At 42.3% G+C, this 21,214-nt stretch overlaps 3 protein-coding genes across 9 annotated transcripts; all 3 read right to left on the bottom strand.

Annotated features, from left to right (window-relative positions):
- Positions 1–32: 32 nt before the first annotated feature.
- iqcc (IQ motif containing C) lies at positions 33–3,383 on the bottom strand. 2 transcript variants are annotated; one of them, XM_053620279.1, is made up of 5 exons: positions 3,248–3,383; positions 2,926–3,069; positions 2,263–2,536; positions 1,573–1,694; positions 33–377 (listed from the first exon to the last, which is right to left on the bottom strand). In XM_053620279.1, the coding sequence occupies exons 1-5, from the start codon at positions 3,287–3,289 to the stop codon at positions 342–344; spliced, it is 618 nt and encodes a 205-aa protein (XP_053476254.1). In that variant the 5' UTR covers positions 3,290–3,383; the 3' UTR covers positions 33–341. The 2 variants fall into 2 exon arrangements, with proteins under 2 accessions (XP_053476254.1, XP_053476255.1); XM_053620280.1 differs by having other exon boundaries at positions 2,269–2,536.
- Positions 3,384–4,413: 1,030 nt separating this feature from the next.
- Positions 4,414–12,378, bottom strand: ccdc28b (coiled-coil domain containing 28B). Of its 3 annotated transcripts, none has more exons than XM_053620276.1 (6): positions 12,023–12,378; positions 9,869–10,186; positions 8,929–9,104; positions 8,647–8,801; positions 7,621–7,643; positions 4,414–6,277 (listed from the first exon to the last, which is right to left on the bottom strand). In XM_053620276.1, the coding sequence occupies exons 2-6, from the start codon at positions 10,102–10,104 to the stop codon at positions 6,223–6,225; spliced, it is 645 nt and encodes a 214-aa protein (XP_053476251.1). In that variant the 5' UTR covers positions 10,105–10,186; positions 12,023–12,378; the 3' UTR covers positions 4,414–6,222. The 3 variants fall into 3 exon arrangements, with proteins under 3 accessions (XP_053476251.1, XP_053476250.1, XP_053476253.1); XM_053620275.1 differs by having other exon boundaries at positions 11,861–12,377; XM_053620278.1 differs by lacking the exon at positions 12,023–12,378 and adding an exon at positions 10,758–11,334.
- Positions 12,379–13,301: 923 nt separating this feature from the next.
- Positions 13,302–20,501, bottom strand: tmem39b (transmembrane protein 39B). Of its 4 annotated transcripts, none has more exons than XM_053620270.1 (9): positions 20,197–20,501; positions 18,028–18,226; positions 17,656–17,878; positions 16,910–16,993; positions 16,449–16,597; positions 15,911–16,241; positions 14,123–14,310; positions 13,816–13,936; positions 13,302–13,702 (listed from the first exon to the last, which is right to left on the bottom strand). In XM_053620270.1, exons 2-9 carry the CDS (start codon positions 18,156–18,158, stop codon positions 13,472–13,474), a joined length of 1,458 nt encoding a protein of 485 aa, XP_053476245.1. In that variant the 5' UTR covers positions 18,159–18,226; positions 20,197–20,501; the 3' UTR covers positions 13,302–13,471. The 4 variants fall into 4 exon arrangements, with proteins under 4 accessions (XP_053476245.1, XP_053476248.1, XP_053476246.1 ...); XM_053620273.1 differs by having other exon boundaries at positions 17,656–17,875; XM_053620271.1 differs by lacking the exon at positions 20,197–20,501 and adding an exon at positions 19,858–20,046.
- Positions 20,502–21,214: the final 713 nt, after the last annotated feature.

The following is a 21,214-nucleotide window of genomic DNA, read 5'->3' as shown; positions in this document are numbered from 1 at the left end:
ATGGAAGACTGGAATTCTCACTACACATAAGGCGTGTTGAAAATAAATAGCATTTATTAAAGATTTAAAAAAAAAAAAAATCAATACAAATAAACAAAATCAACAGGAACAGCGACACGGCTCGATATAAAAAAAGGCCTTTAAGTTCTTGATATTGTGCTTTCTTCAACGCTTTTATCCCCCCCGCCCCCCGGCATTTCCATCAGAAATAAGAAGGTGACAGGAGAACACGTTGAAGAAGGTCAATAAGAAGGTCGCATTCATGTCCAATTAAACCTTCACTCGTGAAGCCACTAAACACTCAAGTGTCCACTCTTTCAGCATTCCCAGGTGCTTTATCGCTACGATGTTTCCATCTTCTGCTTCAGGGTCAGATACTAAAATACAAAACACACACACACACACGACACACGACACACAAGAACAACATGATGCACTAAAAAAATAGTGTCTGATTTAGAAACTCTACGTTAATGCAGCTAATCATCAGCTCTGTCAAATTCTGGATTGTGATTGGTCAGAAGGTGTCGATTAATGCAAATCACAAGGTTATATTAACGCACTTATCGTTCCTATAATCTAGAAACGGCTCATTCACAGGGACTTGTACGGCGGACGCTCCACGTAAACAGATTACGTGATACGGTGAAGTTTATTTATCGTTTACGGAAGGAGTCTCCGGTTTCAGTGCTCCAGTGCTTTGTAACGGCCAGAGGTAAAGCGGTAACTTTAGGGTAACGTTTTCTGCTATATTGGCGAGCTTTACGTCTTAACACCAGGAGAATGTTAGTATGTCTGAGTACTCGCATACTCTTTTGCCACACATTCAAAAGAATGTACTTTTCTTCAAAATGAAAGAAAAAAAAAAAGCGTACACGTACTTTTACCGCATAGTATAAGAAGGCGAATTGGGACTTTTTTTTTTTTTTTTACTGTTTCTACTGCTGCTTCCTTCCTCAGAGGATAGCAAGTTACCCTGCGCTCGATGGTCAATATTCCAACGCGTAATGATGGACAGAGCCCAACGCTGTGCTACGATTCGACGAGCGAGCGATTAACGGCACCACCGGGTTCGCACAGGCCACGCCGCTGTAATTAGCAGAGCGGGGCTCTCCCGCTCCGGTGCGTGTCCGTGAAAACTCGCCAAACAAACTGCGTTTAACTTTTCTCGAGCAACGTTCAGGTTCCGTCACGTATTGCGCTTTCGGTAATATAATCTCATAAACTCTGGTGCACTGAGCAGAAATCAAAGGAGAGTATAACGGTTCACATTCCCAGCAAGATGGAGATTATTATTATTATTATTATTATTATTATTTTGGTGATTTTGAACGGGAGAGTTTGAGTGGGCTTGAAACATATCTCTTTATACACTCGCTATAGTTTTCCGAAACGGAAAGTTCCCGAAATTTGCTTCGCCTGTTTGATGTTTAAGTGCAAGTCTTTAACTGGACACTGATTCCTCAAGACCAAGACAATGAGAGCAGAGTAATATTCCATCACTTCAGTTCATATAAACAATCGAAAATGTCATAATAATAATAATACTAAAATTTCATGTCCAATGCGTACTTTCTTCCTGCTGGCGATGGCCTGTTGGATCCACAGCAGCTCCATGGCCAGAGTGTTTCTGTGCTGCTTCAGAGCTTCTGGAGTGTGTGCTACACCTTTCAGCAGAGTGTGCATTGGGGGAGCTGCCAGAAACCAGAAACAAAGACACACACACACACACACACACACCGCTGATTGTATGTTTTGTTTCTTTTATGCAAGTGTACTCTTTTCCTATATTAGAGTACTATTAAACGAGTGTGCATTTCCACACATGTGCTGTGAGGTAGTACAGTGGTAGTATGTATAGTGTGCAAGTATACTACAGCACGGAAATGCACAAATATATTAGCATGCAAGTAGTGGACTGGTGTGCTAGTAGGCAAGTGTGGTGGTTTTATAATATGCTAGTATGTTAGTATGCAAGCAAGCTAGTGTACTAATATCTAAATATGCAACTGTGCTACTGTACTAGTATGCGCTAGGATTACAAGAGGTGTGCTATTACGCAGGTGAGGTGCTACTTTATCAAGCAGTGTGCTAGTATGCAGATAGTGTATACTACACGTGTATACTACACGTACAGCAAGTAGGATGCTAGTATGTACAGTATGCAGCTGTGCACCAGAAAGCGTGTTCAGCGGTAGTATACTTGCTCATGTACAAGTTTGCTATGCAAGTGTGTAAGCATGCTGATATACTAACACTAACGCTCACTATGCTGCAGTATGCTGTCGCTCATCTGCAGAGCGCCCTCTGCAGCTTCACCCTCTCGCTCCGTATCGCCCCCCGATGGTACGCTGGTCTCTCTGCAGTCTCCCTCTGCGCCACAACTCGGTTCTGCGTCCCTCTCAGGAACCAGGACCTCTGACTGAAGGCAAGGTGTTTCATCACCCGCTCGCTCCTTCTCTTTCTCCACGTCCTCGGGACATTCCTGGATCCGGATCTTCGGCTGAGGATACCTGAAAAAGGCGCCGTCCGTGTCCTGACGAGTTAAATAAGACATCAAATCAGAAAGACTCCCACGTAGCACAGGGTTTAGTCTTTGTACATTATTTACTTGAGTTGTTGTAATAGAGATTCCGTTGAGGACAAGATCATGTCTTGGGCAGAAAAGGTACCAAAATAATCGAAGAAGAAACTCGTGGTAACATGTTAAGAGGCTATAACCTTTCCTAATCTATTCAGGAACCAGACGTCTGATCAGGTTAATCAGACAAATTTGAGTTAAGGGTGGGGTGGGGTGGGGGATTGTGTACATTTAATTTTTGGCCACTTCAGTTTACTAGGCTGTACAGGACACACTGCAGAACAAGCCCCGCCCCCTTTTTAATCATTAAATGGCAACTCAGAATGGTGTGTAATGAACTTTACAGCGTCAGTGAAGTGAGGTTTAGGTATGAACTGTCCTCTCCAGCTCAGGTGCTCCACACCTCCCTCCAGCTCCCTCACTATGTCCTCATACTCAGCCTGGACACACTTTAGTTCTCTCCTCATCAAATATCCGCGACACCGCGCCTGAAACACACAAATCATCATGTACCAGAATGAAGATGCCAACCGGAAGTAAACAATCTGCTTGGGCAAGCTAGCTAGCTATATTATGCTTCATGAATGAACAGAGCTAAAGCCATACCTAATTGGGAAACTAATTCATTAATGCAAAGATTTTACCTCACGCTAACCTTAAACCTACCTGGAAGTATATCATATTATTTATCCATTCCTGTCTACCCATTATTCCTATTCTTAAAACATCACTAAGTTTTTGAACGCTCTGTTGTTGTAAGCGATTTCCCAGGCTCAATCCCAAATAGCGCCGTATTCGACATATAGTGTACTACTGTGTAGCCTACAGAAGACGTTATTGAATACCCTAGATAGTGCGCTTGTGTAGGCGGGTCGTAACCATTTGAGATGCGACGTTACGTAGCAACAAAAACCCGTTCATTTCTTCGCTTTGTGCAACTGTCGAGCTGATCTTGTAGTTTTTGCGCCCCCTAGAGGATTGGAGAGAAATCGTTACTCGCCTCATAATTTTTTTGTTTTTGTTTTTAATTAATATTAAACTTGTATAAAACAATAGAATATTATAAATCAAGCACTTTTAAAACACTTTAATATCACTGTTAACGTGATTGTTTGCAATGCAAGGTGCTAAAATAGCTAAAAATATGTGCAGGAAAATTTGTGCCAAAAATAAATGTTACTTTTTCTATTTACGTTTCATATTATCTCTTTCAAGTTCCAATTTTCGCGACTACTTTTTCTCGGTTTTATTTTTTCTATTTCAATTTTAGTTAGCTAGCATAAGGTGACAGGATGTCTGACACGACCAGCACTAGCTAGCTAGCTAGCATGAGCTTACGTGGCAGGAATTCTCAGAGGATGTAGTAATAAAAATAAGAATTCTGATCAATTTTCATCTTTATTAATATTAAAATTAATAAACATCATTAATAATTATTCATTGTATTTCGAGCATTTTACACATATTTTTATTTGTTAGCTAACCTGACAGGATTTCTGACAGGACCTTTCGTAAACTTCACTGCTAACACTAGCTAGCAATCACAATCTAACCTAACAAGATTTATGAAAGAATTTCTAAGTAATATACACCAATTGCTAGCTAGAATACACTTAACTTACAAGATTTCTGACAAGATATATTTGTATAAAGTAGCGTTCATAAATGTTTATAATATTCACAACTAGTTATATAGCAAGTTAGTCACCCGGCTAAGATGAGCTAGCCCGAGAGAATTTCTGACAGGATTTTTTGCTAGCGTTTTGGACACAGGATAACTTACTCCACTGGAAGAGGGAAATCTATAGCAACATTTAAAGAGAAAACACAGCTTTCTGTATTAAGTCAATTTTATTTTTCATTTCAAAATGTAAACTACTTCAGAGCTAACTGATTAAAGAAATACACACATCTTACTTAATAGCAGTAACAACAGAATAATCCTTCAACATTTAGCAAAGCCTAAAACAAAGGTATGAATTTCTTGAGTATCTTCAAAGTATCTTGACTGCCAGATACTGTTTAGCCTGTCAAAAAAATAAAAAAAAAATAAAAATAAATAAATAAACATAGCTCAAGTGTGACTAAAAATGTCCTTGGCTAAAGGAGAATTCAGGCAGACTAGTAGTTTAGCTAATTGTACCTCAACTGAATAAAAAGCTACTACAATTTCTATAAATAAACCATTTAGAAAATGACTTATTTTCCCTTGTGTTTGTTGACTAGCAATAATTTCTCTGTACTCTACATTAGTAAAATAGTGCTTAGTTTTCTAAACCTGACTGATAAGCTACTGCATGCTATTAATATCCAACCATATGTCTGAACCTTTGAATATGTTTCAGTTTAAAGGAACAATCTCACAAAAAAAAAAAATCCAATGTACATAATCTTCCCCCTGACCCAGATGAAGCAAATCAGTCAAGACACATTTGGTGTTTAAGGTCTTTGAGGGTTACGACGCTAAAGTAGCTAACAAGTTATAGAGCTCTACCTCAGACTATTTTTTCCCCCCTGTAAATACATGCTATATTATCGTCTGCTACAATTCAGACTTCAAGACACGAGGAGGAGGACGAGACTGGGAGTGGAGCGGAACCAAATGTCGCTATCGAAAAAAACGCATTCGGGTTGTCCAAGATGGCCGTCTCCAGCTTTCAGCTGCATTAGAAGCTTTCATTCATGTTTCTAGACTTATAGATGTCATATAAATCGTACATCAGAGTGAGTAAAGTCTATAGGAAAGGATTTCACACGAAACAGAATTTGATTTCTTTGTTCTGGGCAATATTCATTTTTAAACCGTGGGCCGAACTATTCCTTTAAGTCCATTTCTCGAAATAAAATACTCTTTTTTCGTGCAGCAAGTTGACGAGGCACCACCTCAAACGGTCCTGAGCGAATCTCCAACTAGTGATTAAGATGAACTTTTGCGGTGCTAACTCAGCGGTTATGGCGCTGTGCTAGACACCAAGAGGTTGTGAGTTCAAATGGCACTGTTGTAGTCTTGAGCAAGATTCTGAAGCTGTGTGCCTGTATTGGATCCTGTCTCACTTGAGGGGAAAAAAATCAAGTGCCTGCTGAATCAATACGTAAATCCAAAACAAATGTAGGCCATTTATCCGGTCATGGATTTCATCCATGCCTCAAGAAACATTAAACCTAAACAGATATATGGTTCGGATATATGGACGTAATCTCGGCATACTGAAGCGCCACAGAAGTTGAAGTTCCCTGCCAATTCATGCAAATATATTTGATTTTTTTTATATATATATAAAAGAGCACATGCTAAATCATGTTTTTAATGGCTCCATCTTATTCCTCTTCAGAATATTCCCCATGAAAACACACAAGGATATGTAATCAATAACCTTTAGAAAATTCAAAGTACCATCAAACCAATACAAAGGGGATATCCAGAACTCACAGTGTTTTAAAGCTCAAAGCAAAGGGTGTCAGTTACATTTTTTTTTTGTTAAAAATCAAGGAATCGCTATCGGTTTTTGTGCTCAGTGCCTCTGCAGCTTCACGTTTTGCGGTCCGCTTCTCCGCCGTAGTTTTAGCTTAGCTGACGGAGATGTAGCAATGACCTCAGCAGCTCCAGGATGCCAGCAGATTGCTTTGCTTTGCTCTCAGTGTCAGGGATCGGAGGCCTTGGATAAATCCTGATTCTCTGCCAAGTGTAACTTCTGTCTGGAGAAAGTGCATTAAGGAACCGCATAATGGCTCTAGTTCATATTTCGAGCTGCATCACATGACGAGTCTTCGAAATTGCGCTTTCACGTCTGCACTGGAAAGCTGAACGTGCTCTACGACCTTCCTGGAAGCTTTATTTTTCAGACTGGGTCTTTTCATCGTGTTAAAAGTTGAGCTCAGGGTAAATAAGTTACAGTGTGTTTCTAACCAGGTATACCAAAGATTGTAATCTTCAATAGACACTTTGTACACTTCGAAATGTAATCAGTAACCCTGTCCCTCCCTATCCAGGATATCAAGTCAAGATCCCGACATAGCGGGATGGGATAATTATTTAATGCGTAATTAGAGCTAATATGCAGTCAATTTTACACCAAAAACAAGCAAAATTAACAGGCAAAATACCAACAACGCACACTGCAAATACAAATTCTAAGAATTAAATGAAATGTACACTTAAAAAAAATTCCTAGTTATGTTGTAATAATGAAACGCGCACCTTCTGTATGACACGGCAAGTCCCGCAGAGAACCTCTATTTCATCGACATTACAAATAACCAACACAGCGCGTCGGCCATCTTGCATGCTTATCTTGTTTGCTTGGCACTAACCGATTTAAACAAAACCGTTTTCACTCCAGTGAGAAGATCTTGACCTCCGTGAGTAACGGCGTTCAAAGTGCGTGCGCATTAAGTATCAGAATCTGGGACGAGTATATTCACATTTGTAAAGAATGTTCCAAAGTCATGAAAAAAAAAAAAAAAAAAAGCATGAAATTCACAAACAAAACAGAAATAAAATAAACGGATGTGAGTAATTTTCTCAAAAATTATTTAAAAAATAAACATCCTATGCTTATTGTAAACTCTGGAAGTTTTAATAAAATATCGGCTTAGCGGAGAAATTCCACCTTCAATAGTTCCACTAACATACAGCCAATCACAACAAGGAGGTGTGTCCTGTTTGAAAGTCTGAAAGCTCCGCCTCCGCCTCCTGCACCAAAATAACTGACAATACCTTAAATTCTTCTTCTTCTTATTATTATTCCTATAATTCGCATGACAGCTACTATTAGATTGTGGCAGTTAATATTTTGCTTGCAGATTAATGTTTTTGGCACAAAAGCGACTCCATAAACAACATCTCTGGAGCATATTTCATGGTGCTGATGTAAAATACTTATTATTTTAGGCTCTGGCAAAGGATGGAAAGTCTTTGAGGAGGGTCAGATCGCCCGGTAGGGATCCGGCTCAAATCCGTTAAGGCATCGGGAAGCATTTAGACCGACATAAAACCAATGTGGTGAACACCGTTGTGATTAACTTTGCAGAAAGGATACATGGAGCTGCTGAGCTCTTCCAGCTGTGGAGAGAGAGAGAGAGAGAGAGAGAGAGTGAGAGAGTGAGGGGGGGGGGGGGGTTGTGCTTAATGAGCTTAGACTAAAGGTTAAAGAGGAAATGAGTAGATGAATTTAAGTGATGGGGAAAATGAATTCACAACAAAGCGTCCTGAGTGCTAATAATAGTGTGTGTGTGTGTGTGTGTGTGTGTGCGCGCTGAAATAAAAAGGCAGAAATGTTACCCTAGTGACCGAGCATCCCTGTTATCTGTGGCTTTGATAAACCAGAGAGGCTTTTCACACCTTTCTTACATTTACCAGAGTTATTACTCATCACACACAGAGAAGCACTTGGACGTTAACACTCAACACAGAAAGCCAAATTCATCTCCACAATAATACTGCACCAAACGACACCTGAGGCAGTGTGTGATCATTTCATCATGCACTTTAAACATTGCTAAAGTAGCTAGGAGCTACCATGTTAGGTACTTACCTAGCTTTTCTAACTTCTGTTACTTTTATTGGCAGTAATAAAACGAAAATCTATTATTATTATTACTATATTATATATCATATTTTAAATAGTTACTATTTTTTTCTTTGTCACTGCTATTGTTTATTACATTATTATTATTTGTCTTTTATTTTATTTTTGACAGATTTCTTTGTTGGTTTTTTTTTTTTAAATCTTTTTTTACTGCCCACTGTGAAGCAACGCGAGCTGCATTTTAAATGTACGAATGGCGCTAAATAAATCAAGTTGGCGATTATTATTTATTAAAAACTGAAAAAAGCTTTATAAAAAAAAAAGCCTTAGACACCAACCCAAGGCTTTGTGAAAATGGTGTGTGTTTCATTTTTGTCCAGTTTTGCTTAAGACATTTGTGCACACTCATGCTGAGTTGACTGTATGTAAATGTATGCAAAAGTGGTTGTTAGAGGAAGAATTTAGTTCATGTGAGCGCACTGTTACAGGTGTGTGTGTGTGTGTGTGTGTGTGTGTGTGTGTGTGTGTGTGTGTTACGTTCGAGAGCAGGTGCTCCAGGTTGCGGTCTGAAGCGCTTTTCCTCTGGTCCTCAGAGAGCTCCTCCACATGGCTGTCCAGGCTGAAGTGAAGGCGAGCCAGTTTCTCCTGCATCTCCCGGATGTGCTCGAGCTGCTCAAATGAACACACCTTACCTGAGGAGAGAGAGAGAGAGAGAGAGAGAGAGAGAGTCACCTACACACCTTCACACACATGCAAATGTGCATCCTGAGTGAACAGTGTGTGTGTGTGTGTGTGTGTGAGAGAGAGAGTGCGTGTCACCGAAGGCCTGCAGTTTTCCTGAGTGGAAGTCGTTGAGCAGGTTGAGCAGTCCTCCCTCCATCTCTCTCACGTCCGAGACGTCAGTGAGGAACGAGTGCTGTAGAGGAGACGAGGACTGGGCGACCCGGCTGGGGCCGGCCGGCTGAGGCGCTCGGGGTTTCTCTCTGTGAGGCCGGCTGTCTCCACCACAGCCCGCAAATCACAGTGAGAAATCGCAGTTTAATGACAGGATCGGAGTCAGTGGTGAAAAGAAATTCTACACACAAAGTGCAATGACCTTCTTCTCTCCTCGGAGCAGTTTATGTACAAAGCTATAAAACCATTCTCATCAGCGACAGACATTAATCACATCTCTGCTACGAAACCCGAACGATGCAATCCCTCATGCCAGACACAGCGCTCCAAACACCTACAATCAACGTCACAGAAGCTCGAAACAACCTTTTCTTAGTAAATATTTCATATTAGAGCGAGTTTAAAATGGCTGTGATAGTTACCGATGATTATTTTAGCATTTGTTCATACTCGTTTTTAAATAATAACGTGAATATGTCATGACCACAATCGCCATAGCGACCGGCGTTAAGGCCACAGTCAAAAACTGTCAAATGATATTTCTTTACTGTTTTTCTTCAGTCATTCGCCCAATTATTTGGATTTAATTCATAAAGAATACGGTATTTAACTCCAAAAACATGTTTCTTTTTGCATGAAAATGATTCATATTGCATGCATGAACACTAACTGAGTCAACAGCGTGCAGGAAAATACGTGTGAATACACGAAGTACGTGCATTTCAACGCAATTTTATTTGAAATGAAGCAAAATGTGTGAATATTTTGTTATTCAGATGAAGAGATCAGTCTCATGAAGATTTCGATTTTTCTCACTGATAAAGAAACGTCCCGTGAGAGCGGACTTAGCGGTTCTCGTACAAACCTCGTGGCCTTGGGAGGGAGCACGGGTACAGTGAGCACTTCTTTGGCCGTCCCCATGGCTCCTACAGACCTCTTGTACTTGCCCCGGGGTTTAGGCGACGGCGGTTGGGGGAGACCCAGGGAGAAGCTGGCGCTCTTGCTGGCCGGGAGGACGGGGAGTTTGCGCGGGTTCACCGGAGGAGGTGGTGGTTGGGGAAGAGACACTTTGGGACTCCTCTTCTTCCTCTTGTCCTCCATTTTTCAGGCTGTTTTTTTTTCTTTCTTTTCTGTACGGCTGGCTGAGAGACGATTGTAGACGGGATGTCTTCTAACTGCGTCCCTTGGAGACAAAACAGCAGCTGCTAAGTTAGACGAAATGAACGCTCTCTTAGTTAAAAGCTCGTTTTAAACTACAAGTAGGACAGTGCTAAAATATGCTTGTACTTTGTTCGACATCTCTACTGAACAATCAATCAATCAATCAATCAATCAATCAAAAATCATTTGAGAATTAAAAAACGGCTGGTCTCAAAAAGAGATTTTATCGGCTGTACCATTCCATCGGTCATTTATTTTATTACTTTCGAACTGACTTGAATATAAAAATGTCCCATGTTACACAGATACAGGACAGTCAATTAAAAGAATGTTTCCATGCGCGATAAAATTGTCTACCCCTCTACCCCAAACGCAGTCGATCAACCGAGTCATGTTTTTGTGTCTCATGTTTGCTTCTTCACTTTTTTTTTGTTTGTTCACTGGAGCGACAATGTTAATACAGGTAACAAGAAATAGAAATGCATCACACCCAAAACCTTTTCCATAAATATCCGCAACTCGAACAAGTCCAGTTCGTTCCGACACGGTTTAGGACACGGTGTGCGTTACTATAATCTATAAACATGACCTACTGTACGCTTCACGGTGTCGCTAAACAGTGCAGCCATCTTAGGCAACCAGATGCAGTCCATTTGGTTGTGACTCCTCCCCTTTGCTAGGCCACACCTCCCACATTTTGTAACTATGGACTGTAATTTTTTTTTAAATATATAATTTCCGGTAAAACTGATCAGATTTGGAGATCAGCTTCAAACTGAAGACGCAAATGTAAGACGGTCAAATTAAAATATTGCGTATTTTGTTCTTCACCGCGCAAAACAGAACGCGTAACATCTCCTATAGAACGTTACGCTCACCCAGACTGGGCCAAGCGCTTCTCAGAGAGACTGCTATTGACTGCTATTGATCGATCTGCACATGATTGCCATTTGACATTTTCAGCAGATCTCAACCCGGCCTAACACAAGCTGTTAAAATATCATCCGCTCACACCCATATCTCATCAACGGAAAGGTTGAACGATGGAAAGCTGACTCGAGTCTGTTTACTAAGGCTTGTTTACTTGCTCGAAGGGCACGCTCGAACTCGTCCTGCGCCTCGTCGCCCTCCTATATTTAAAGCCCGGCTCTAATCACAGGGGCTCAAAGGGCGGTATTTTTAGACGCTTCAGGTCTCCGCGGGACTATAGAGTGTCTGATATCCATCCGTCAGAAACGGAGTCGTCTCTGACACACCGGATTCCCCTCCTCCTGAGGATACAGCAGGTGTGAGAGGAGAAAAGCTGAGGCACCGGGTGGATATTTAGACTGTAACTGGACATTGTGTCTGTATGATAACTCGATCCATCGTCACAGGGTCTTCCGTACACCTGCCATCAGGTGCATTTGGACTTTTTGAGGATCTGTCTTGTTATATTGAGGTTTGATTAGTGGGGTATAAAATAAAGGAGATGGAGCAGTAAATCATCTACTGAATACACAGGCAGGTTCACTCAAAATGGGTTCGACTATTATCAGGATTAGCCAAATAAGACCACCATGCTGTACTCTTATTTACACAAGCACTATGTTATACAAATATATATATATATATATATATATATATATATATATATATATATATATATATATCTATATAGCTTATAATATAGACTCATATTATAGATAAGCCATACTTCACGTGCACGCTCAGACAGATTTTCTTCTTTCTTTCTTTTCTTTTCTTTTCTTTTTTTTCTTATCATCCATCCCTTTTTCTTTTTTACCAACATGGAGAAAGGGATTTGCGGGATTTGCGGGATTTGCGCCTAATACACCGCACGAATGGCTTCACTCACCCTCTCATCGAAACACTGCGATCAACACATCACTCTGCTCCATGTCAGAGTTCTGAGCTCCTTTCAGGAAACGCAGTAAACAAAAACAATCCCTACACGGACCGGTTTTGCTCCTCCGCAGCTCCTCACTCGATCTCGCCGAGAGCAACAATACAGGAAAGGTCACAGGCGGGAGCGCGCTTTCGCTCTTAAAGGGACCGCAGCCCATTTGTCTCCGGGTCACGCGCATCATCGATCACCACGCGCAGTCTCACCCTTCTGTTCTTACGAGTCGAGATACTAAGTTTCATCGGAAGCATTAGTGTCGAGAGCCTTGTGCAACCGCACTAAATAAATAACACGGGTTTATGTTAACGCACTCCTAGTGCTTTATCGTTTCTATGGTAACCGATCAGTGACAGGGACTTGTATGGGCGGACCCTCCATATAATCTAAAACTAAAAAAGACTTTAGTGTAGAGTCACTACAGAATTTTTCTGTAGCGCTTATCCTACACAGGGTCACAGGGAGACTGGAGCATATCCAAGGGGACTCGGGGTACGAGTTGGGGGACACGATGGAGGGGGTGCCAAGTCATCGCAGGGCACAATCGCACACACATTCACCCGCTACGGACAATTTGGAAATGCCAATCGGCTTACGATGCGTGTCTTTGGACTGGAGGAGGAAACCGGTGTACCCGGAGGAAACCCCCTGAGGGATTCAAACCCACAACCCTGGAGGTGCGAGGCAAACGCGCTAAGCCAACGTGTCCCTATGCTATTAACGAGTGGTATTTTTTTTTTTCCCTTAAAAATTTTTAAGAAAAAAATAATTCATATAAATCAGATGTTCTCTAGAGTAAAAGCTACCAATAGTTCTGTTCTCTATGCGGATCGTCATGCTTGATAGTTTCCTTATATAAGAAGTTCCTTATATTTTATCGTTTATCTACAAAAATACACACAAAATAATGTAACAACAGAACGCCGAAATCGAAGTAAAATATTATGAAAAAATTAAATACCTTTGTAAAAGAACGTTTTTTGAACACGCGAGTTATTAGCCTGTATATGACATGCCGAAAAAGGGGGACGCAAACTTCAGAACTCATTCATTTCTTCTAAACATGCACTTTACACGTCGTAAGGGCGTGCAAACTTTCGCACCCAACTGTGCTACTGAGAAGTACATGGCACTGGAGGTCAGTATTGCGTGTGTGTGTGATTCAGACTGGTATTAGAATCGGTTCAATGTTATTCGTTATCGAAACAGCAGAAGAATCAGAGATCCAGACGAGTGAAGGAATACAAAAATATTTTCTTTTTTTATTCCATGGCAGGTCAGAACATAAACAGAGTGACAACAACAAACAAACAAACAAACAAAAAAGCTATAGAAAAAATAAAAAGCTCTGGTGCATGCTTCTGTCCTCGGCCGCTGGCGTGACGGGAGTTCAGGTACGAGCGTCTAGCTGACTTTGTGGTCTGACGAGGTGGAGTACGAGTACGCTTTTCCCAACACGATTCTGTCTCTGAGCAGCTTGAAGAAGGAGTAGTAGTTACTGAAGAGGATCAGCGCTAACGATATCGTCTGGTACCACTTTTCCGAACACATCAGCGAGTAGAGCTGATAGAATATCATGGCTCCTTCCAGGATGATGAGGATGTTTAATATTCGAAGAGGCCTGTTGAAGAAAAACTGTAGGAGAGAGAGAGAGAGAGAAAGAGAGGAAGACCGAAAGAGTGGAGCGTTTTTAAAGAAACCGGAAATGTAAAAACTAAGATGAACCTGGCGTGTGTGTGAAGACTTACGTAGAAGCGATAATGCGAGACGTCTGAAGGCACTGCTACGTTGTAATGGCCCATGGCCTTATACACGTTTTTATTGTGTTTCACCAACACCCCCTGTGGCCACATGAACTCTTCTGTCCACCTGAAAGCATACGAGAACAACAGGACAAAAACAGTCGCGTACGTTTCCCATAATCGGTTTAACGATACATCACGATATAGATCCAGCACAATGTTGCTGCTGAGGACACGGTCTGAGATCCTGCTCATCCAGAGACTGACCCGTGCCTACATCCTGACCCCTGTGTGAGCCCTGACTGAGACGTACGTGTGCTGCAGGACGTTGGAGCACAGCGAGGGGTCCACTTTGTGCCAGCAGCCCAGGTGAGCGGCGGCTTTGTGCAGCAGGTCGCAGTAGCGGGGGGGCAGCAGGTGGCGCATCAGGATCACCGACGTGCTCACGAACACGAGGATGAAGAGCTCGCACGACCAGCGCTTATCCACGTACTGAGTGCTCTACAAAATACACACACACAGCCAATGGAGACAGAATGGTAAATCATAGCAGTGACAGGAACCTCTAACCATCGATACAATTATCTACTTGAGTAACTTTCCATCCATCCTTCCAGCCATCCACCCATCAGTCCTAATGATTTATGCATCCATCCATCCATTCATCTACCTAAGCAACTCTTCATCAACCTATCCAATCATCCATCCATCCTTCCACTTACCCAAGTAACCATCCATCCATTTACCCATCCTTCCAGCCATCCATCAATCAGTCCTACTGGTTTACGCATCTACCCATCCATTCATCTACCCAAGTAACTCTTTGTCCACCCATCCATTTATGGAACTATCTGCATTTCTATCCAAACAACCATCCATCCATCCATGAGTCCATTCTTCGAGCAATGCATCCATCAGTCCTATTGATTTATGCATGCATCCATCCATCCATCTACATAAGTAGCTCTTCATCCACCCATCCAAACAGCCATCCATCCTTCCACTTATCTATCCAAGTACACATCCATCCATCCTTCCACTTATCTATCCAAGTATATATCCATCCATCCTTCCACTTATCTATCCAAGTATATATCCATCCATCCTTCCACTTATCTATCCAAGTACACATCCATCCATCCTTCCACTTATCTATCCAAGTATATATCCATCCATCCTTCCACTTATCTATCCAAGTATATATCCATCCATCCTTCCACTTATCTATCCAAGTATATATCCATCCATCCTTCCACTTATCTATCCAAGTACATATCCATCCATCCTTCCACTTATCTATCCAAGTATATATCCATCCATCCTTCCACTTATCTATCCAAGTATATATCCATCCATCCTTCCACTTATCTATCCAAGTATATATCCATCCATCCTTCCACTTATCTATCCAAGTACATATCCATCCATCCTTCCACTTATCTATCCAAGTACATATCCATCCATCCTTCCACTTATCTATCCAAGTACATATCCATCCATCCTTCCACTTATCTATCCAAGTACATATCCATCCATCCACTTATCTACCCAAACAGCCATCCATCCTTCCACTTATCTATCCAAGTACATATCCGATCACTTATCTACCCAAACAAATAGCCGTCTATCCATCCATGCACTTATCTACCCAAGTAAAACTCCATCCACCCATTCTTTAAAACAAGTATTCAATAATTAGTCTATCCATCTATCCATCTGTCCAAGTAACCATCTACCCATGTAACTTCTTATTCATCCACCAAAGTATTTAAATAATTTTCCAACAATCAACCCAAGTGTATTTCTATCTATCCAATAAATGTCTACCCCTCTACTCTACCTATCCAACCATTCACCTAAGTAACTATCCACCAAGCACCCATCCATCCATCCATCCATCCATCCATCCAAGTACCTCAGTACACAAAAGTGTCTTCTATCTAGGTAGCTAAGTAGGCATTTCTCGATGATTTACAGGTCTTTGAGAATTTTTTTTCTGTAATCTGTATGTGGTGTATTAAATTTGAACACAATTCTCTCTGTAAGTCACTGGACATACTGAAACTTTCATCCAGTACTGTGTGAAACCCAGCACTCGCACCTTGACGAACCAGACAGGAATGAAGGCGACGTAATACGCGCTGAGCATGGAGCTGACCAGCACCTCCTTCATCCTCTTGTTGAAGTCCATCTTGAGGAACTCGACCTCTTTGCGGATGAGGTCGGGTGAGAGGCAGCAGGCGTGCGTGGGCATGGGCTGGATGCCGTACAGCTGGCTCGTGTGCTGCTTCCACGTCTCCTTCAGCACAGAGAGGTAGTCCCGCCCCGCGGACAAGCCCACGCCCGCCCCCATGTCTCTGGAGCCGACAGAGGCGATGGGGGAGAGACGGACGTCACTGCTCGGTCTGAGGATAGGGATATACATCCCAAAACTGGAGAAGAGAAAGAAAGAAAGAGACAGAAAGAGAGAGAGAGAGAGAGAGAGAGGGGCACCACTGGGTTAGATCACTTATAATAATACCACAGTCTGAGTTCTGGTTTTTTTTGTCTTTTTAAGGAGCACAAGCCCCTGTGTGTGTGTTGATGTACTAGCCGTGTAATAGTTGTGTAATAACAGGATGAATAGTACGAGGACTCACGGGTAGCAGAGGAACAGGAGGCTGAGCACGGAGTACGCTCTGAAGAGGTGGATGAGCGAACGACACAAAATCCAGCCGGTGAGCGTCAAAACGGCAAAGCGAGCCGTCACCAGGAAGACAGAGTGAGGAAACTTCCTGCTCTGAGATGCCTGCAGAGAGAGAGAGAGAGAGAGAGAGAGAGGGAGAGAGAGAGAGAATATAACGAGGATGTGAATTGGGGAGGGAGAGAGAGAGAGTGAGTGAGGGAGCATGAAAGAGAGAGACAGGATTTGAGTGAGAAGGAAAAATAAAGAGAAAGGGAATGTCCCTCATTTGTTAGTAACTTGAGAACTCGCGGCTCGATTTGCGGAGCTGCTGTTTAAAAGAAGAAATGAAGATGAGACGCTATAAATGTGCTATAAACAGACACCGCTCTCATTATCGACGCTGCTGTTCTGAATACTTTATGAGCTGTTCATTACCTCTTTAACGATGGCTGCGATGAGCCGGCGTGACAACACGATGATGGTGAACACCAGCATGTTATAGTCGATCAGATGGAAGTTCTGTGGAAGGAAAAAAATATATATAGTTAGTGTTAGCGACTCTTCTGCCAGCTGATGAGGCAATATAGCACCTCCATTACAAGAGTGACAGCACAGAAGTGTTGCTCCTTTACTGAGTGGGACAAGCAAAGAGGCCACGCCTCCTTCACTAGAACTGACAAGCACCGAGGCCACGCCTCCTTCTTCACTAAGAATGACAAGCACCAAGGCCACTCCTCTTCATTCACTAGGACTGATGAACAGAGGCCACGCCTCCTCCTTCACTGTCTCTGACAAGCCCTACCTCCTCCTTTATAGAGACTGGAAAGCACCGAGGCCATGCCTCCTACTTCACTGAGACTCACAAGCACCGTGGCCACGCCTCTTCCTTTATAGAGACTGGAAAGCACCGAGGCCATGCCTCCTACTTCACTGAGACTCACAAGCACCGTGGCCACGCCTCTTCCTTCACTGAGACTGACAAGCACAAGACCACGCCTCCTCCTTCATTGAGACTGACAAGCGCTGAGGCCATGCCTCCTCCTTCAAAAAAAACTGGCAAGCGCCAAGGCCACGCCTCCTCCGCCTAAGAGACTGGCAAGCTCCGAGGCCGTGCCTCCTCCTTCAGTGTGACTTACAGGACCAAAGGCCACAGCCCTTTCCCTGAGGGTCGAGAGACTCACCAGCGATGTGTGTGAGGGCGGGTGTGAGGGCGGGTACCACCACACCGTCTTGTAGATGTTGACGTAGTGCACGAAGAGTGCGATGAGGTGGCAGAAGAGGAGGTGCAGCTCGAACATCACGTTGCGGTCCACAGAGAGCTCGGGGATCTTACAGTGCTTCAAAGGGACCACCGTCTGTGTAGCGAGAGGGGGGCTGGCGATCCCCGGTCCCGAACTGTTCCTGCTGACCAAAACACACACACACACACACCCCATTTTTATACAACGTTTTTATAAAATCATGAGCCATGCTAAAAAGTTTGACATTTAACATTACGTGAAAACATATAGCTTGCGGATGTAACACTAGACGATCACACACACGGATCTCACCTCGTCCGTGACCTCACACCTGTCACAGGTGAGCTGGTGGAGTGGTTGCTGTTGTTGAGGGATCCTGCCTCGTTGCCCAGCGGAGAACGACAGTACGTCGTCCGGCTCGCTCCTCTTCTTCCTCCTGCCATTCCACACACTCCAACTTTCTCTCTCGCTCTCACGCTCTCTCTCTCTCTCTCTCTCTCTCAGGTGCGAGCTGGACCAAGATGAAGCACATCATCAGCACATAACATCAAACCAACAAGTCCACAATCATTTTTTAAACAATTACAAGAAAGCAATTAAACTGCATTAAAAGTGCAATACTCTTTTTTATTATTATTATTCCTTGCTCATACAAATAACCTAAAAGATATGTAGGACATGATTTAAAAAAAAAACCCAATCGATTAAGTCATGGCCTCAGCAAAAGTTTATAAAGTTGCTGAGAAAACACGTTTGGAAAACTGACTTCCGGTCAGTAATGCTCGTCTGTGTTCGGATGCGCCTCTTGTCAGTCATTTTACAGACATTCTATGGGCCACTGGAGATCCTGGGGGCGGAGCTTAATGAACATTGGCAGGAATCATTCAAACATCTGACTCATGTTAGAGACCTAATCTTGGGGAAAAAAAGAGCACCTAGCGCACCTTTAAACGCGATTACTGGATTAAAAGAATCGACCGAACTGACACAACTACAACAAGCAAGCACGGCAGGAGGAGTTTTCCTTCCGTATTTGTGTTCTTCGTAATTTTTTTCCGTATTTGTTACAGCGCTCTTTTTCGTGAATAGATTCAGAAGCAGTCAACGAACATCTACGTGCCGTCTAGGTGACACAACACGCCATTATTACCGCGGGAAATTCCGTCACACGTTCACACGTCCGAGCGTATCTCGGGCAACGTTTCCTTTTTCGTTTACATTTATTCGTTTAGCGGACGCTTTTATCCGGAGCGGCTTACAAACGAGGAAATACAAGCGCAGTGATGCATCAAGCGGAGAACAATACGAGTAGTGCTACCATGCAAGATTTATGATTGTGTTCTAGAGAAGCAAAGTGCGCAGAGTAGAGGAGTATGAGGCAGTGTGTTTTTCTTTTTTTTTCTTTTTTCCAGAATGCAGACCGACTGCATGCTTCATAACACTGACGCAGAGCGATAATAAGGTGCATATTAACACCGAGTCGCATCGCTTTGATTAATTAAAACGGTCGAGGACAGCAAGTCGGTATGACTTGACTTGCTATCATACCGACTTGCTGTCCCCGAATGTTTTAATTAATCAATGCCCCCCCCCAAAAAAAATGCTCAAACACTATGTTTAATACTATATATGTGTGTGAATGCCTGCGGACAGGGCTTGGACTTCTTCAGAAATCCTTCCTTCGTCAGATAACATGTTTGGACATGCAATAATGAATCGAATGAATATTCAAATTCGACTATGACGTCATCAGGCGACTCTTGGAGCACGCAGAGCCCGGGACTGAACTTCTCCTGAACGTTTATGTTTCCACAGACAGCAGGACTTGCAGAGAACCTGAACATGCTGTGCTGCTGTTCACCAAAACAAACCTGCTGACATGTTGTTCTTCTGCTGAGGATGAAGATACAACTATTGCAAACAATAAACCGTGGTCTGCCCCCGGTCTCGTGCGTAGTGCAAACCGCGATACCTACGTCATTTAGGCGATTATTTCCATAGAGATATAATACTCCATCTAAATCATGAACTTCCTAAACATGTCAATGCTAAACACTGCTAGCTGGCTAAGTGGCTAACGCTGTACAAGTGTGCAAGACCGAGGGCACGCCCTTGTCTCGTGCACATCTACGGTATATTTACAGTTTTTGGCTCCTGCAGCGCGTGGAAGGTCCGAACTGACTCTTTAAATCCTTTGAAAATGGAGAAAGGTTGTTGTTGTTGTTAGCATGATTAGCGCTGTTAGCATGCAGAGCTTCAGTGCAGGACTGATGCCAGCTTTCTGACGCGGAAGTGAATTCAGCACGATTAGAATAAAAGTGTGCAGCGTGCACTTGTTAGGTGACTGAGATCTTTTAATTTTTTAAAATAAATTTTTCATCCAGGACAGGAGCTGCAAAGAACCGAGGCCTAACGTCCGCGCGTTTTCAACTTCATCTTTCAACAGTTAATGAAACAAAAAAGATGCAGCATAAGTCTTACCGAAATGTTAGACTTTATTCCTAGTATGGTTTCGCTGCTGCTGTTTTGTTAATTAAAGTCGCTAAGCGGATATTTGGTGCTGAACATGTTCATGTTGATGTTGATGTTCATGGTGAGGCAGAACAACACGGGAGGGGAGGGGAGGGGAGGGGTGCGGAAGGCGCGTGCACGAGGGAGGAGGAAGGAGAGGCGGGGGCGTGCGTGTCTTAAAGGCGCAGAACACACCAAAAATAAAAATCCAGAAAATCAGCTTTTGTTTCGGTTTTGTTTAGCCCTGTCCGGATCGGACCAGTTTTTAATACATCTTCTCAGTGACTACGTTTACACGGACAGCAATAATCTAATTATTGACCTTATTCTGAATAAGACAGTATTCTGATTAAGGTGTTTACATGAGTCACTTTTAGAATATTCCTTTCATGCTCACGTTTAACATGTCATAGAACATAGATCAATGAACGCAAGCATCATTACGTCCCCACGCCACGCCGTCCGACGTTCCACCACAGAGGACGCAGGTGTAAAATAGGAAATTACCCCAGGACCCCATTATACCCCAATTATCTATCTATCTATCTATCTATCTATTTCTCTTATTTTATTCAACACAGGTGTACTTTTTAAATCTCCTTACAATTATTTTTGTATTATTTATCTTTTATCTTATCCACTTTTTATTATTATTTTATCCCTTAATTAGAATTTTTACTACTTGATTTGTACAGCACTTTGAAAGTATCACGTGTGTGAAATAATAATACTTATTATTATTATTATTATTATTAATAATAATAATAAACTTGAAAATAGCTCCAACAATGGATTTTTTAATTAATTTATTTTTTGTGACTATTACTATTTCACCTATTTCAATTTAAGATCGCCTTAAAGCTAAAGTAACCAAAAATATGCTTCTATCAAACCGATAAATAAAACATTTTCCTTTGTATTGTTTTGTTTTGTTTTGACATAGAGTGGTGCAGGGATGATGTCATTTTGTAACGCCGAAACCCTTAAA

This window comes from Ictalurus furcatus, chromosome 3 (genome assembly GCF_023375685.1).
Source record: "Ictalurus furcatus strain D&B chromosome 3, Billie_1.0, whole genome shotgun sequence".
NCBI lineage: Eukaryota > Metazoa > Chordata > Actinopteri > Siluriformes > Ictaluridae > Ictalurus > Ictalurus furcatus.
This window is presented reverse-complemented; position numbering and strand designations above follow the sequence as displayed.

Bases quoted from the DNA above. Each gene is read 5' to 3' on its own strand.
- iqcc (XM_053620279.1), bottom strand. From the start codon at position 3,289: ATGGGTAGACAGGAATGGATAAATAATATGATATACTTCCAG. The intron at 3,070-3,247 runs GTAGGTTTAAGG...TGTGTGTTTCAG, and splicing joins ATAATATGATATACTTCCAG to GCGCGGTGTCGCGGATATTT. The intron at 2,537-2,925 runs GTAAAGTTCATT...TTAACTCGTCAG, and splicing joins AACCTCACTTCACTGACGCT to GACACGGACGGCGCCTTTTT.
- tmem39b (XM_053620270.1), bottom strand. From the start codon at position 18,158: ATGGCAGGAGGAAGAAGAGGAGCGAGCCGGACGACGTACTGTCGTTCT. The intron at 17,879-18,027 runs GTGAGATCCGTG...TGTTTTGGTCAG, and splicing joins GGTGTGAGGTCACGGACGAG to CAGGAACAGTTCGGGACCGG. The intron at 14,311-15,910 runs GTGCGAGTGCTG...TGTATTTTGTAG, and splicing joins TTCCTGTCTGGTTCGTCAAG to AGCACTCAGTACGTGGATAA.
- ccdc28b (XM_053620276.1), bottom strand. From the start codon at position 10,104: ATGGAGGACAAGAGGAAGAAGAGGAGTCCCAAAGTGTCTCTTCCCCAA. The intron at 9,105-9,868 runs GTTTGTACGAGA...TGGTGGAGACAG, and splicing joins CTCCCTCCCAAGGCCACGAG to CCGGCCTCACAGAGAGAAAC. The intron at 7,644-8,646 runs GTAACACACACA...CTCTCTCCACAG, and splicing joins TGGAGCACCTGCTCTCGAAC to CTGGAAGAGCTCAGCAGCTC.